The sequence below is a fragment of the Theropithecus gelada genome, chromosome 2, assembly GCF_003255815.1.
Source record: "Theropithecus gelada isolate Dixy chromosome 2, Tgel_1.0, whole genome shotgun sequence".
NCBI classification, from domain to species: Eukaryota; Metazoa; Chordata; class Mammalia; order Primates; family Cercopithecidae; genus Theropithecus; species Theropithecus gelada.
The window spans coordinates 70,344,174-70,360,908 of record NC_037669.1 but is presented as its reverse complement, the minus strand read 5'-3'; the positions used below and the strand labels follow the sequence as shown (position 1 = coordinate 70,360,908).

The following is a 16,735-nucleotide window of genomic DNA, read 5'->3' as shown; positions in this document are numbered from 1 at the left end:
AAGGAGACTAGATTTCTTATGAAGTAAAGGCAGAAGACTCAGGGTGTGGTTGAACATCCAAATCCAAAACAAATAGTTATGTCTATTAAAGGTGCTCACCTCATGCCTGTCTGCATAGTCCTTTGTTTCTAAAGCTGCTTCTGAAGAAGGAAATGAGGTGGGCTGTGAAGGCTCCAAGAAAGGTAGGAGAAGATGGAATGGTGGATACTTGATCATTCACAAGGGTGTGGTATATAAGTAAGTGGTAGATTTTCCTTATTTCTTATTGATGATCTTCGAATGTTGCTACTTGATGACATCAAGTTATCTTCTCTACATACCCATCCTTGTATTCTACTACTGAACATGAGCATGTAGCTCATAACATCTGGATGTTTTTCACTCATCTCTTTTTCCCTCTCTCTTTTTTCTCCTAACCTGACTTGTTGATTGCTATTTTTGTGTGTCTTCAGAAATTTATATAGCCAGTCTGTTCCATTCTGGACTGTTTATCTTTGGCATGCCAGAGGTCTTGAAACATCATAATGTTGTGTAATGAGCATAACTTCTGCCTTGACTTGTGGGTGTTAAGAGCGTTAGTCAGTGCAAAGTATTGAGTTAAATATTTTCAATAAAAGGATATAATGATCTAGCAGAGAAAAAGAAGTTATAAAAATCCCAGTTAATGGCTTTCATGGTGAGCCATATATTTAGTGGGTTCTACCAGTGATGAGTTAGAGATTCACAAAATGAATGTAAAAGCATTCTTACTTTTAACTAATGAGAGAGGAGAAAGAAAAACAATAATAAGGAAAAAAAAGGACTTGATTCCCATCCATAACAAGAAAAGTGTAAACATCCAAGTTCCCAGTGATTCTAACCCTGATTCATTACCTTGCATGTGTCTTTAATTACCACAAGACATGTTTAAGATTTCCATTGAGATATTATTGACAGGGACTCCTGGGCGCATCATAGGTCTGATTGAAAGCCTTTAGCCTTGTAATGATCTCTTCTTGGAGGACCATCAGGGAATTCTTTGCAGCTCTGTCAGAGAGTCAGGGCTTTCCTGAGCAAACAAACTAGGTCTTTACCTATGGAGCTGACTTTATGAAGAGTTTTGGTCAGCATTAGTCATTGTGAAACTATGGGCCTCCTGCCCTGGTTTATCTCGACAGTCATCTCCCTACAGCAGAAGGTTGAATCCTCATCTCTACATGAGTCTGAGCATCTAAAGATGTTAGAGGTACATTGGTTTGCTTCTTGCTGAGGAATGTGTAGTGGGTACTGGTCTTCTGGGAATAGTGTCTAGATGAATGTTTAATAATCAGTTTAATAGGTTGATGGGCTGTCTTATTTCCTGGGGTTGGAGGCTTAAACCAGGACACCCTGTGCTAACTCTGCTCTTTACCTTGCCAGCAATCCTCAGTCGTCCTGGTAAACAACCTCTGAGTTAAATACCTTTTCTCTTCTGGAGAGGTTACCAACAAAGGAAAAGGCTTTGATGTCAGAACAAGGGGCATAAACAGTGTTTATGGCCGCTGTTAAAAATTTCACATCTGGGTATTTTCAAAAGAACTCGAAGTTAAAATATATCACTTATGGGAAGTAGCTTCTTTTCCAATATGATACCTTATGCAAATTGATATTTATTTTCATGGTTTAAGTAGTAATTGATGACATTTTGGGGGTTGGAAGATTTGTGGGGAGGAGGACATAGATTTTCATCAGATGTCCTTGCGTCCTTTCCTTGAGAGGATTATTGATCTCTAGTCTTCATATGTAAGGTATTGAATTTATTTACTGTTATTAACTGAATCTATAGATAAAGAGGTAGTTTTGAATGAGAGCCAAGTAATCTGTTGATGTAAAGTCTATTTTACCTTTTATGATTACCATCTAGCACCTCCCTCCTTCCTGGCTGAATTCCCTGTCATTTTAAGTAGGCAGCAATTGCAATTACTGGTTTGTTAAAGAAGCCCGCTCCTGCTGCCAAGGATCCTGTTAATTATCACTCTATCTCTAATTTAGCCTTCCTAGTGTTGAGAGAAGGTGCACGTAAGCGTGTGGCAGAACGTCTGCAATCGCATCTTTGTAATAATCTCCTTTCTGAGACGGTTCAGTGGACTCAATGTTCCGCCAAAGGGCCGATGCGGCCCTGGTGAGTGTTTTCAGCTCTCTTCTGTAGCTCGTTTGGTCAGTCGAGTTTGATGTGATTGTCCTCTCCTTTTGCTTCTGACCTAAGTAAAAGCTAATGGTTGGCATTAATCTTGGGAATTCAGACCTATTCTGCTCCATCTCTGAAGTCAAATGGGACACCTTGAAAATACTTCGGTGGTTTTCCCACGAGCTATTTTCTCTCTGTGTGAAAAGGAAACCAGGGAATTGACTCTGTGCCTGTTTTCAAGAAGGTAAAACAGATGATAACCAAAGTACCTCAGTTTACAGGTTCTTATATAGCATGTTTTTTAAGGGATGTCAATCTTTATGTCATATCAGATCTTTGGTTCTTGTTCATAAATGGCTAGATTGCTTTCTGTTTGTTTTCAGAAATGTTCAGTTCACTTGTTTCAGTGAACATTTTTTCAGAAGTTCCACTGGATCATTTGATTAGGTTTGGAGTGCTTATGCTTCCTTTTCCACTTTTTATGTTATTTTTGGCAGTGTTGGTATTTGAAGCTGTAGAAGTGATTCACTGCAAAGTGCATTAATTTTCCACATTTCCAAATGCATTTTCCAGTGGTCCCCAGATTTCTTTTCCTCCTCTCAGATGATTCTGCAGTTGTCCTTCTGTCATTCTGCTGGCTCAAACATAAATGCTGATATCACTGAATTTCTTAAATTACAGCTGGTGGGGATTAACAGAAATTGTAAAAGAATACCACTTCCTCATTTTGCTATTTTCTTGACTAATTATTGTCTTTTCAAGTACTGTAGGAGGATAGGGATTTGGAAATGAATTCTTTGTCTTTCAGTTTAAACAGCAATTTTCCTTTTCCTTTTTCTGTTATATTTCGAAAATTATGTAGCGCTTAAGATGCTTTTCTGATGTGTCCTTTAATAACCCCAGACAGAGGAGTCTCACTCCTGATTTTGCACTTTGGACTGTCTTCTACCCTGGGTGAAGGGTTTTGAATACTTCCCTTAAGTAAGTTTCCTTATATAGAATATTTTTACTCAACAGTTTTTCTCCAACTCCAGGCCGTCACTGGTATTATGTGAAAGATTGTGATTGATTTATTCGTTTGTTCGGAGCCTTTACTCCTTTAAGGAATGCTTAGCTCTGTCCTCATCATTTTCTTGTTTAGGATCTGTGTTATTTGTGACAATTTTGATTGCTCCAGCCCTCTACACATTAATTTTTCTGGCTTGCGTCTCGTTGTTTTAACAGTGGGAGTCTGGCCTCAGGCTTTCTTATCACTTGGTTTGTGGTTTGAGTGACGGTTCCATGAACCTTTTCCTGGGAGTTCTCGGGGCTCCTGTGCTGGACGCTGGAAGCCACCTGGAAGTGTGCACACGGGATGGTTGGGTGCTGCTGGGCGGTATTGATTGAACTGCAGTCCCGTGGAAACAGAAATAGAAAGGGTTCAGCATTCGTACTTTCCTCTGGTGGCGTTTTTGCTTATTTTGTGTATTTAGAAAAGGTAGCCATATGCAAACTGCTGACTTACTATTTTCCCTGGAATGGAAACCATTTGGATTATTTCAATGAGTTTTAGTGAAGATTTGTTTGTTCACAGTATTAGTTTTGTTTTCTGGTAGCCTGTTTAGAATAAGACCAGAATGTGTCTTTTTACTTTATGGAAATGAGTGCTTACTTGGTGTTTGGAATTTTGCAAACCAACATGAATTTGAAAAGTCATATGTTTATTCCAGAGTCAAAATAGAAACTCTTTAGTGAAAATTATAGATATTTCCATCTTGGATCATTTACTTTCTGTGAAAAAATTTTTTTGACAAAATTGTTTAAGATTTCAGAGGAATCTCTTTTCCTGGTTAATTTTCCCACAAATTAATTTCCCTCATTTTTAAAAAGAAAAATAAGATGAAACTGAAGAATTGCAGACCAGGCTCATATGTCCTGGAATATTTGCTGTAAGCTGGTGACTGATTCTTTGCTGTTATCTTTCATAAGCGAGTGGATTTAGTTTAACTGTTAGTAGTTAAGGTTTGGATTAGGAATACAAATATAATTTCCTTACCGTAAGACCTATTAAGCACTGATTTGCGTTCCTGAGGATAAGTTATGATTATTCAGTCTCAGGAAAATTTGTATTATAAGATCCATATACCTTTAGCCAACATTTCCTTCTAATATTGCAATGATAAGTTCTTTTAATAGAGATTTTGGAATGGTATAGCTATCTGGAAAATATTTCAAATGTCATTTTGGAGTTTTTGGTTAAACGTGAGTTTTAAAAGTTTGATAAATAGAATAAAAAGGGGGAAGGAAAAATAGTTATGAATTGGTCGAATTGTTTGGGCTATGAGGTATCTTTTTAAGAAGAGTTTTTAAGTTTATGTAGAAAATGTCACTAGATATAAGAGAATGGAAGCTTAATAGTTGAACGAGGTAGGAATTGGAAGGGTATCATGAGATTGTAACTTAACTGGAGTATACATTAAATGAATTGTATATTTCACTAGCTTGATGACCATGAATGGTTTTGTTTATCATTTTATCTTTCTTTTCTTGTTTCTGTTTTGTTTTGTTTTGTTTTTTTAGATGGAGTCTCTTTCGCCCAGTAGCATGATCTCAGCTCACTGCAACCTCTGCCTCCTGGGTTCAAGTGATTCTCCTGCCTCAGTCTCCTGAGTAGCTGAGATTACTCAGCTACTCAGCTAATTTTTGTATTTTTTTTTTTTTTTTTTTTAGTAGAGATGGAGTTTCACCATGTTGGCCAGGCTGGTCTTGAACTCCTGCCCTTTAGTGATCTGCCCACTTCGGCCTCCCAAAGTGCTGGGATTACAGGTGTGAGCCACCACACCTGGCCTCTTTATCATTTTATCTTATTCCAGCAAATAGCATCATGCTGGACCTTGTAATTCTTCAAAAAATGTTGAATCAATGAATGAGTGAATGTATGTTTTGGGAGGCCTGGTTGCAGACCCAACTGTGCTGCTGCCTAATCATGTGACCCTGGGGATCTGTCTCCCGCCATATACAATGAAGGCTAAAGACGGGATCAGGGATAAGTATGTGGGATTGTGTTGCTCCCTCCTTCTGCTGCAGTATGGTACATGTTGCCAACTATCACTTTGCTCTTTCCTGTGAACCCAGGAGGAGCCTTGGGCCCTTCTGAATTTAGTGCATCAGGCTCCCATGACTCACCATAGATACAAGAGTTAAAACTTACTGTACCTTCTCTTTTTGGTTTTGGTCCCTGAAACCCAATTACAAATAGGCAATATTATATGATGTTTCTTGGTTAGCAGATGTTCATTTAAACAATAGCAACAACAGCATGCACCATTATCCCTCCATTCAATAATTTTTCTGGTAGATTTAGCAGATATATTAATAGATAGAACTTAATGAATGGGTCTTATTAGACATTATTCTTCCAGTGGAGTAAGATATGAATATATAATTAGATTAGCAGAGTTTTTCACTTTTACTCTCCAAAGCACATGTCTCCATCTGGGGCACAATTATGGAGCACCTCCTGTATGCCAGCACTATGCTATTGATAAATGGCCAGCCTATAATTCATGGGCTCTGCCTTCTTGTAACTCACAGTGACATAAGTATGATGCTAGGTCTGTAGTTATTCCTTTAAAGACAAAAGATGGAGGGGCATGTAATCCTGGCACTTTGGGAGACTGAGGTGGGTGGGTCACTTGAGGTCAGGAGTTCGAGACCAGCCTGACCAACATGATAAAACTGCATCTCTACTAAAATTACAAAAAATTAGCTAGGTGTGGTGGTGCGTGCCTGTAATCCCAGCTACTTGGGAGGCTGAGGCAGAAGAGTTGCTGGAACCCAGGAGGTGGAGGTTGCAGTCAGTTGAGATTACACCACTGTACTCCAGCCTGGGTAACAGAGCGAGACTCCACCTCAAACAAAACAAAACAAAACAACAACAACAGCAAAACAAAAACAAAACATGATTGTCAAGCAGATGAGAGGAAAGCATTCCAGGTAGACCGAGGCATGGAGGTGCAGCATAGTGTGGCACTGAGACAGTCTTAGCATGGAGTGTGGCTGGAGCACCAGGGAGTGTGGCCAGCTTCATGCAGAGGAATAGTGCTCTGGCTGCCAAATGAAGAATGGGTTGGAGGGCGGCCAGGGCTGGTGTCACAGAGGCCAGTTAGGATGGTTCCAGCTGAACTGTCTTTGTGAGGAACGATGATACACATGCACTGTTCAGCCCTGAAGATAGGTTGTGATTGCAAGAGGGTAAAAACCTTGTTAAAGACTTCAAGGACAATGAGGAAAAAAGTAAGGCTATGTGTAAACTGCTTACTGCTGACAATAAAGTGACTGCTTGTTCATTCCTTCATCATGTAAGTGGATGCCTGTTCTGTACCAAGCACCTGGAAAATACAATCGTGTATAAAGTAGATATGGCCTCTGCCCACAATCAAGCAAAAAGAAAATGATTGATTACTAAGTAGTCTTTATAAGGTACATGAGCAAAATTCTTAGGGTCCATGCTCTCCATAGATTCCCCTCCTTTCCTGAAGTTAATTTATAGTCTGACAACATGTTCTCTGCTTTCTATAGGAAATTTTGAAGGATAAAGTTAGATAAGAAGATAAACGTCAAGGTCTGTGTCTTATATGGAGCATACTTGCATGTACACACACACACACATGTGCTCACATACACACCTTCCTCCCCTAATGAAAGACCACCTGTCTTCACTCCATAGGTAGACAAGCATCTAGAATAAGGCATATGAGGATTCCCATAAGAAAATCTGCTCCAGGAAAAGTTCTAGATAACTTTGCATATTTTCTGAACACTGATATTTTACGTGGAAGAATCCTGGCTGTTGAGTTCCTGATCCAAGAAGAAAAGTCTTCCGTACATAATTTGGCTTTGGTGGCTGCTTCAGATTAGCCATTCTATCTGTGTTCCAGGTTATTACCGGTGTTTGGAATTTGTGTGCAGAAGCAAGAATTTGCCTTGAGGCAGCAAGACTGGTAGATACTAGATAAGTGGCTTATTTTAAAGAGATGTTTTGGTACAGAAATGGCAGTAACAACAAATTCCTCCCCCTAATAGAAATCTTCCCCACATTCCCTATCCAACCCAGAATCGTTTATATTAATATGGAGTCAAAATTCAGCTGAATGGGTTTGATACAAATTCCTAGGAAGCCATTGTAAGTTCAAGCACAGTGTTTTAAAGATGAAGCATTCAAATTTATTAGGATGATAATTGAAGCTGATGTAGGTGGGGAGGGCGTGTGTCCCATTTTGCATGATTTGGAGAGGCAATAGCCTGTTGAGACTAAAAGTCTGGAGTAGGACTGTTCTAGGTTTGAATCTCAGCTGCACTGATTGGTAGCTGTGTGAGTTTGGTCAAATCACTAAGATTCTCTCTTCACCTGTAAAATGAGGTAGTGGGTAAGCATGTAAGTCCTTTGTTAAATTTGCCAAGGTTTGAGTCTCTGTTGTACTACTGTATGACATTGAGCAACTTGTTCTCTTTGCATCTTGGTTTTCTTTTCTGTAAAATAATAATAGTAATAATAACAATAATGATGATGATAATAATAATAATGGTCCCTACCTCATAAGGATGTGGCAAGAATTAAATGAGATTGTGCACACATAGGGTTTTCATCTTGGTAATCTGGCACCTAGTTAGCACTCATATCTTACTCAACTATTTTTCCTACCATCATTATATTGAGCTTTCTAAAATATTATTATTTTTTGATTATTTATTTTGTTCTTTCTGAAAGTTAGGGCTTCACAAAGTATATTCATTGCTATGTGATTTCGTTTCTTTTTTTTTTTTTTTTCTTTTTGCTGCGATGCCCAGACTGGAGTACAGTGGCTATTCACAGGTGCAATCCTACTACTGATCAGCACAGGAGTTTTGACCTGTTCCATTTCTAACTTGGGCTGGTTTACCCTTCTTTATGCACCTTGGTGGCCCCCCAGGAGGTCATCATATTGATGCTGAACTCATGGTGCTCACCAGATCAGCAAAGTGCACTACAGCCTGGAACTCCTGGGCTCAACCGATCCTCCTGCCTCAGACTCCTGAGTAGCTGGGACCATAGGCATGTGCCACTGCCTTTTCTTTCTTTAAATTGGAGACTCAATAATGCAATTTCTGAATTTGGGGCAGAGTTGCCAGATAAAATCCAGAATGTCCAGTTAAATTTGGATTTCTGATACAGAATAATTGTTTACTATAAGTTTGTTCCAGATATTTCGTGGGATAGCTAGACTAAAAAAAGGTTCTTTATTCATCTGAAATTCAATTCAGCTGGACATTCAGTATTTGCTAAATCTAGCTATGCTAGTTTGGTAGTAAAACATACTCCTTTGCCCTCGTTCATTTTTTCACTCAGATAGGGATATGTGGATGCTTATACAAATGCAGTGAATAACATCCTTGGGGCATAAGTATAGTAATAATTTCATAAATTTGAAGAATGATTTCTTAGTGTCTTTGGTAAATCTGCCTCCTAATTCCTTCTACCTATGTAAGCCATAGGACCATCAAATTGAGATTATGTTGATATCTGAGTATATAGTATGATGTTGCTTGAAAATTCTGAAATATTCTAGTGTTGCTTTTACCTAAAGGGAATGATTAATGGTGACACATTAGTGGGTAGGTATGCATTCCAGAGAATCCTGAAAGCTTTGTCATTTTTGAAGGAAATTACCTCATTACTTTTAGAGTCACCTATCCAGGGTAGGTTGGTCCCTATGGTTGACCTGGTTTTCCAAGTAGGAAAATAAACACTTCAATGGTTAGGTTAATAACTTGGAGTGATTTCGTTGTACTTACAATTCAAGTTAATTTTTAAGTAGGATTGGTCTTTAAGCTACTAGACTAGTTGGAGACTCTGAGAGAATTGCATTCTAAGAGTGAGATCCTTTCAATTCAGTCAGCATTTACTGAGTATTGACTGTGCAAAAGCAACTGCATATGAAGAGAGAGGAATTTAAAGTGTTTTTGAGTTCCTGCTCTCAAAAACCTTAGTGTTTAATGGAGCACGAAAGCAAGAAGCAATTATGACAAAAGGCAAGATAAATAAGGTCAGAATTGAAGTCTAGTAAAGCCAGGTCCCAGTATGGTGGAATGTAGGAAGTGGTTAAATCTGGAGGCCAAGTAGACTAGGAATGGCTTTTATTAGGACAGGTTTCTTTGAAGGTACTATGTGAGAGAACTGTTCAAAGATAAGAATGATTTCATTTGGGAAATGAAATGTTCTAGGTGTGGGCTTAGCATTAACAAGTACCCGGAGGTGGCCACATTTTGAAATGCATGTGTTACTTAGACGTGACCAAAATATATACAGCATCACTGTAACTGACCGCAACCACTTCTCTCATGTGTGACTGTTTATGATCTAGAATTTCCAGATCAGAAACTTGATTTTATGTAGGTGGACCTGGATTCATTCCATGTTGGTTTCCTAACTATTTATCATGCACCTGCTGTTGCTATGTATGAGACAGCCAGAGAGACGTGGGCAACATTTAGGAATTATTTTAGGTGGTCACTTAAACCAACTGAAAGTCACTCCATTTAAACATGGAATTTTATTTTTTTATTTTTATTTTTATTGTTCCTGAAATGAACACTTCCAATGAGCTCTGATTTAAATTGGGCAAAATCAACAGCAAAAGAATTCCATGAGAAGCATCTTGTCAGGCACTCTGACTTAGAGTATTTGCTTAAATGACTTTACAAGCCAGCTTAACTCATTTCCTGTTGGATGACACTTGTTTATTAGACTTGGCCCACGTCAGAGTTAATAGCCTTAATGGTTTTGAATGGTCCCAAGTGATTCTCCAGCAGTGTGTCATTAGTGAATGGGGAGGATTCTACAGATAGGATGCAACACACACATAGCTGCTTCAGCCATCATAGTTTAAGAGAAGACCTATAGCCATCTTAAATTTAGCTGTGGAAATTGAGAGTACTGGAAAGTAAGCGTTACCATTGCAGTAAATGCTAAAATATTTTTCAACAGTTATAGTAGTTTTCTTTTTTTGCTTTTTTGAAATACTTCCATATGAAATTAATGCCATTTAAAAATGGCACCAGCATTCAGAACTTGAATCATCCCAAATTCTCTAGCAAATGAATTAAAATGTGACATGGGGTTCATGTTGATTAACAGATGTGTGTAGAGAATTGGATTGGGTAGCCTGCCATTGCGATGCATGCTTGATGCATGAGAGGGATTGCTAAGATTGGGAATGGAAAACTTTTCTGTGTTTCCATTTACGTGTGTGTTGGGCTATAAAGCTCTAAATTAGACTGGAAATTGGTGATTCATTTAGAGATCGTTGGTTTTTAATTTTCATCAATTAGGATTGATGTATGTCTTTTAAATTTGGACAAGTTGTTCTTTGTGGATGTTTTTGCTATTTCAGGTACTGGTGGGGTAAGAGAAGCCTGGATGCGAATCTTTATTGGGTTCTTAAACATGAAAGAGGCTATACTGCTTATGTTAGTTTGGGTCTGGCTGAGTGTTATTAATTTTTTTTCCTTGATGGCCAGGCCAAATATTATGTAGTTTTTATATCTACCCTTGGTTCCCACTGCCTTATTTTTGGCCACTCTTAATATCTTCCTTTATATATCTGTCATTAAGTTATAATTGAAGCTTCATGTTTTATATTTAGAATGATGCATGGAGGCTCAGCTGTGCCAGCCATTCAGACCTAATGGCAAATGTTGGTTCATGCCAGAAAGTTTTTGAAATCTAGTCTCTTTTTTGGGATGTCCAATCTAAGTAAACCATCCTTTTCTGTCTTAAGCTGAGGGGCTCAGGGAAGCAATTTAGAAGTGATTTCCACTTCTGTGCATGTGAGAGCATCTTGTTTCTGATAAAAAATTATTTACTTGCTAGTTCACTCTTTAACCCAGAGAGTCATGCAGCCTCAAAAGGGATTGCTTTGACAGGTCTTTATGTCACTTCATTCCTTAGTTTACTGACTTTCATGCAGAGTATCAGTGAGTGTCAGTTAAAAGTGGGTACATAGTGATAGTAGATGACACCCATGCCACCAGTTGCTTCCTATGGGCTGCCAGATGCTATCAGACATTTCACAGCTCTTGAATTCTCTGGATTTGGGCCACTCTTGAACTCTATCCATCAATCCATACAACCACTTATTGAGCTAATATTTATTGAGGTTTTACTATGTTTCAGGAAGTTGTCTAGGTATGAGGAATACAGCAGGGCACCAAACTGTTGAAAATCCTTGTATTCATGGAACTTACATGGGTCAGCAGATGTAGAAATAAATATGTGAATGAGTAAAATGCATAATATGCTAAATGCGGATAAGTGTTATAGAGAACGATAAAGCATGGATGGGTTTGAAGTGACTTGTAATTTAAAATTGAGTGGACAAGGACAGCTTCACTGAGAAAATGACATTTGAGAAAAGTCCCAAAGAAGATGAGGGAGTCACGCCAGTATTTGGGGGCAAAGCACAGCAGACAGAAGGAAGAGTAAGTACGTAGTATCTGGACAGGAGTGTGACTACTTCAGCAACAGCATCATGGCCACAGTGGCTGGACCAGGCTGAGCAAAGTGGGGAGTTCCGGGAATGGCAGGAGGTAGGGTCAGTGAAGGAATGGGATTGGGGCAGAGGCAGACCCTGTAAGGGTTTGTAAAGACTTTGCCTTTTACTCATTAAAAATTGGGAGTCATTGCAGATTGCTAGCTAAAGGAGTACATGATATGATTAATTCAGGTAGCAGCCCAGTGTGGTGGGGGAAAACAGGGATCCATGAATTTGGAGATCATGTAAACCATGGCTTTGTCACTAGGTAGGGGCAAATAAATTCATCGTCCTTAGCTTCAATTTTATTCCTTCTTATAAAACAATGCTTGTGGGTTGGGTAATTTTTCATGACCTTCCAGGTTTTGATACTGTTACCCTGGATTAGTTGCCTTCCTATGAGTATTTCATGTGTGTGGCTGATTACATTTCTCCTTGAGTATGCATAGCTGGACCACAGATTTGTAAATTATCTTTCTGCACTTTATTTACTTAAACATTTTTCCATAAACATCTCAAATTTAAAACTATGAAGCATTAATATTTTTATATATTGATGTTAAAGGTTGCTTAAAGACTAAATGGTAAGGGTAAACACAGATTATAAGCTTTATCACATAGCCTTAATACTATTTTTTGTTATAGAAAACAGAATTCATTCATAGAGTATTGCACTGAGCTATTATTTGGGATACAGTGATAAATAAGACACAGCTTCTTAAGGAATTGAGTAGGAGAAGAGATTCCTGGATAAGACAGTACCTCATAAAGTGTTGTTAATGGAGGAGATAGTCCTGGTTAAGACAGTACCCTACAAAGTGGTGTTAATGGCAGAAAAGAGGGCCAGAAGCCATGACTAGGTGCAGGCCCATGGGAGCACAGGCAGACTAATATTCAGGTGCATCTTCATACCAGTATTCTTTAAAAATGTTTAATATTTTCAACAACCAGTTAGACCTAGTGCCATACATGCTAGGAGGTGCCAGAGGCCTGGCAGGCTTTATTCTACAGCCCTGAGCAATTTGGCTCTGCCCCAAACTTGCATCATGATGTTTGGCACACCAAGGTTTGGTAGTTAACTCTTATTAGAAGATGGTTTAGGGACTGTCTTTTATTATTCAAGAATGTCCTTTGGACATCTTCGTCCTCTCCTTTCCACCAGAATATTTCTTCTACTTCCTATGATGTTATAATGCCCCTTCTAGACTGGCACCCCAGGTAGCAGGATGGCTAGTCAGTTTCTCTATTTCCCCAGTGGAGAAATATGGCTTTAGTCTTGCCTTGTCTTCAGGCCTCCAGTATGAACTCTGTTGGGAGTCAGGTGGAGCCCTAGTCATTTTATCCACTGACACAATCTATTCCTTGTGTTCTGTTAACTGGCTTCTTGGGCAGCCTAGGAGTATTATAAGTTTCCAGGTCGAAGATTCTGGAAACAAGTTTCCAAGAGGTAGGAGGGCTGCCAGTTTCCCAGACTGGCCCTTCAACTGAGGCTCCCTGTGTGTGTTGGGGAGTGGGGTGCTAGAGGCCTTGCTGCTGAGGAAAGTTACCATGGTTACCAGCACCATGGCTCTCAGAAGGAGGAGGCTGACATGTTAGCACCTCAGCTGTCCTGTGGTAATGCTTAGGGGGCAAATGACCATGCCAGTGAGCACTGTTAGAGCTGGAGGGGAAACTGAGGCTCAGAAGGTGAAGCTGGAAACAGGAACCAAGAGCCCTTGACTTCCACATTGCATTGCTTCCTTTCAGTTCTTTTACACCTCAGGCCTTCACACACATTCTTCCTGCCATCTTGAACATTTTCCTGCCATTCTTCTGTTTTCTTTCTACTCATCCTTTAGTCTCCACTTAAAGGTTGCTTCCTAACCCACCTCCTTGCCCATCATCTGAATTAGGTTGCCATGCTTTTCTTGTATGGTTTCCTAATCTTATCCTTCATGCTGCTTACATAATTATTCTATATTCATCTGTATGTTCAGTGTTTGTTTCCCTACTCCAAAGGGCCAAGGAGCACAGCTGTTTTGTTTCCCATTTGATTCTCAGAGGTTAAGCCAGGCTCTAACACAGATAGGCAGTGTATGAGTCCCTAAGTGAAAGGGCAAATGACTGAAAAGAAGACTGGTTTTATCTGACCTATTTATGTGAAATGTCTCTGCCTGTCTCAGCTGAGGGTAAAAACTGTTACTGATTTTGTGTATTATTGAGGATGCAGAAGATGTGATTCTTGTCTCTAACATCACCAAGTCTCTGGCCTTGTGGGATTTTATTAAGGATTGTCTCGGCAAAAAACAAAACCCAATGATATACAGAAATCAACATTCTTTAATTGGTATAGGCTTGACATGTGGGGCTGTGATTTGTCAATTTATTTTGCAATAGTTGCATTTTTAGTTCTTAATTCTGTTTACAGAAATGAGCTTTAATGCCCTTCAGATCCCCCCATTCTTTTTATTAAAAATGAATAGAGAGAAAATATCACTTTTTGTTAGTAGGATTCCTGATGCTTTTTTGGAGAGATTTGTTTTGGCTTGTGTAATGGAATTTTTAAGAGGATAGGCATAGAAAACTGACTGGGACTCTTTCTAGAAGAAAGAGCAGAGTTACCTACTGTGTGTAAAAAAGAAAAGCAGCAACAGTGGATTTTCTTTATTTCTAAAACTAAACTGCCCTAATTGCTCATATCAAAAGATAGGCTTTTCCCAAGCTGGGTTGGCATTTTTAACGTACAGAGAAAGCGTGCATTGTTTTGCAGCGCGCATTGCGGTTACACTGGCTCCCCGAAGATTAGCTCAAAGGTATCTATGAATAGTCACACCCTAAATTACATGAACTGAACAGTTTTAAAGAGGTGGAAACTCTGACGCATGCTATTTCCCAGACACTCATGCCTTAGGAAAATAACTAGGGAAGTGGGAGAGTGAAACTTAGAAGTTGCTACTTTATATTCACCAGTGTGGCACTTGTTAACTGTGTGACCCTGGGCTGCTGAATTAACTTCTGTGAGCCTCAGAATTGTAAAGTGGAGATAAAAATACCAGGTACCTTCAGAATTATTGTGAGGATTTCATGAGATAATATATGGAAAGTGTCACAATGTCCAGCACATTATTGTACACTACATAGGATAGTAGTTAAGGGCACAGCCTCTGGAGGGCCTGGCTTCTGAATCCTGGACTTGCACTCATGGGGAAGCCATCTTGGGCTAGTTACTTGACATTTGCGTGTTTGAGTTTCCTCATACACACAATGGAGATAGTAATAATACCTGCTACATAGGGTTATTATGAAGATTAACTGAGTTAGTATGTGTCAAGTGTTGATAACAACTTGTGGTTCATGGTAAGTGCTATATATACGTTTGTTGTTGTCATTAAGAGGCCTGGGTCTTGCAGACAGATAGTCTGGGTTCATGAACCAGACTTCATAATGTACCAGGTATGTGAACATGAAGAAGTTGCTTAATGTTGAGCTTCAGTTTTCTCTTTTTGTAATATGTGGATGATTCTAGTTATAATGTCAATTTTTATGAGAAATCAGTGAGATAATGCATATGTACAGTGCTCAGCATAGGGTTTGGAACATGGAAAATACTCAATATTTGTAGATATAGCAAAGACTTTTCTTGTAATTGCTATTACCATTACTATGATTATTTCTATTATTTTTAGTCCTACTGTGGATATGCCTCTGGCTTATATAGAACTTATATTTGAAGATGAATTCCACAAACACTCTGTGGAAATGAAAAGGATTAATATGTAGAAAATAATGTTGAGAGTAATGTTACTGTTGGTACATTTCTATAAATGGAGCTGTTTCAGCAAATTGAAAAATATCCAGTAAAAGTCTTATAATCATGCATTTGCAATTTTGTAGATCACAAAAGATCAGAGTTAGTCAGGGTCAGTGTTGGGTGGACAGTTTTATATTCATGGAAAATGACTCATAGGAAACATCAGGAACTAAAATTTCCAAAATAAAAAAAATTAAAGTCATATAAACTGTGTTTAAGTCAAGTCTATTTCCTATCTTAACTGAGATTATGTTCATGGCGTAAAGTTTTGACAGGGTCTAAATTTCAGTGTTATATCTTGTTTGTGGCATCACTGGAAATGAATAAGTCTTGATTCCGGTGATGGTAACATTTTCTACTTTAGTCATTGGGGTCATTGTTGCTACAATATCCATATTTAAACCTGTGTGTTGTTTTGCAATAGATCTTTAAGTTCAACTTCCTTTTTTGTTTCAAGTGAATAGGGAAGAAAAAATAGTGATTGTAATACAGAGCTACAAATGATGTTTGAGAAAAGCAGAGCTTTGAATAGCATTGGTCCTGAAGTTCTCTGTGTTTTAATGAAGGGTGGGAGCTTACACTGAGAAGTCAGGTGTGCAGAGAAGTGCTAATGGTCGCATCAAAATATGGAAGTGCTGATGAAATTCCTAGATTATATGATCTGGAAGGACAAGTCAAGTTATCCCGTCAAAGATATATGGGGGAACTTCCTCTAGGCATGTGCATATCTCTGATAAGGGTATGGCATGGTTGGAAGGCTGGAACCTGGAAGGGAAGATAAATTCAAGTTCAGTATCACTGGGGTCATAGAATGGAGTACGTTTTAAGCCATGGTAAGAAGGATGGGGTTGGCCGGGCGCGGTGGCTCAAGCCTGTAATCCCAGCACTTTGGGAGGCTGAGACGGGCGGATCACAAGGTCAGGAGATCGAGACCATCCTAGCTAACGCGGTGAAACCCCGTCTCTACTAAAAAAGTACAAAAAACTAGCCGAGCGAGGTGGCGGGCGCCTGTAGTCCCAGCTACTCCGGAGGCTGAGGCAGGAGAATGGCGTGAACCCGGGAGGCGGAGCTTGCAGTGAGCCGAGATCCCGCCACTGCACTCCAGCCTGGGTGACAGAGCGAGACTCCGTCTCAAAAAAAAAAAAACAACAACAACAAAAAGAAGGATGGGGTTTATTCGAAGGCCAATAGAGAGGCACAGAAAGGTTTTAAGTGGGAGGGAGGGCATTCTATTTGTGTTTCTGAAAG

The 16,735-nt window shown here is 39.2% G+C and overlaps 1 protein-coding gene across 7 annotated transcripts in view; it reads left to right on the top strand.

The window, feature by feature from the left end:
- The window catches only part of MITF (melanogenesis associated transcription factor), a 224,450-nt gene that overhangs the window by 22,673 nt on the left and 185,042 nt on the right, over positions 1-16,735 (top strand). The window contains exon 1 of one of the 7 annotated variants that reach the window (XM_025376102.1): positions 2,010-2,140. The exons of 5 other annotated variants lie outside the window; for them this stretch is intronic. In XM_025376102.1, coding sequence (XP_025231887.1) covers positions 2,130-2,140 — 11 coding nt within the window. In that variant the 5' untranslated portion in view covers positions 2,010-2,129. Of the gene's footprint in view, positions 1-2,009; positions 2,141-2,258; positions 2,391-16,735 lie in introns of those variants that run through there. One more of the 7 variants, XM_025376097.1, reaches the window with a different exon arrangement.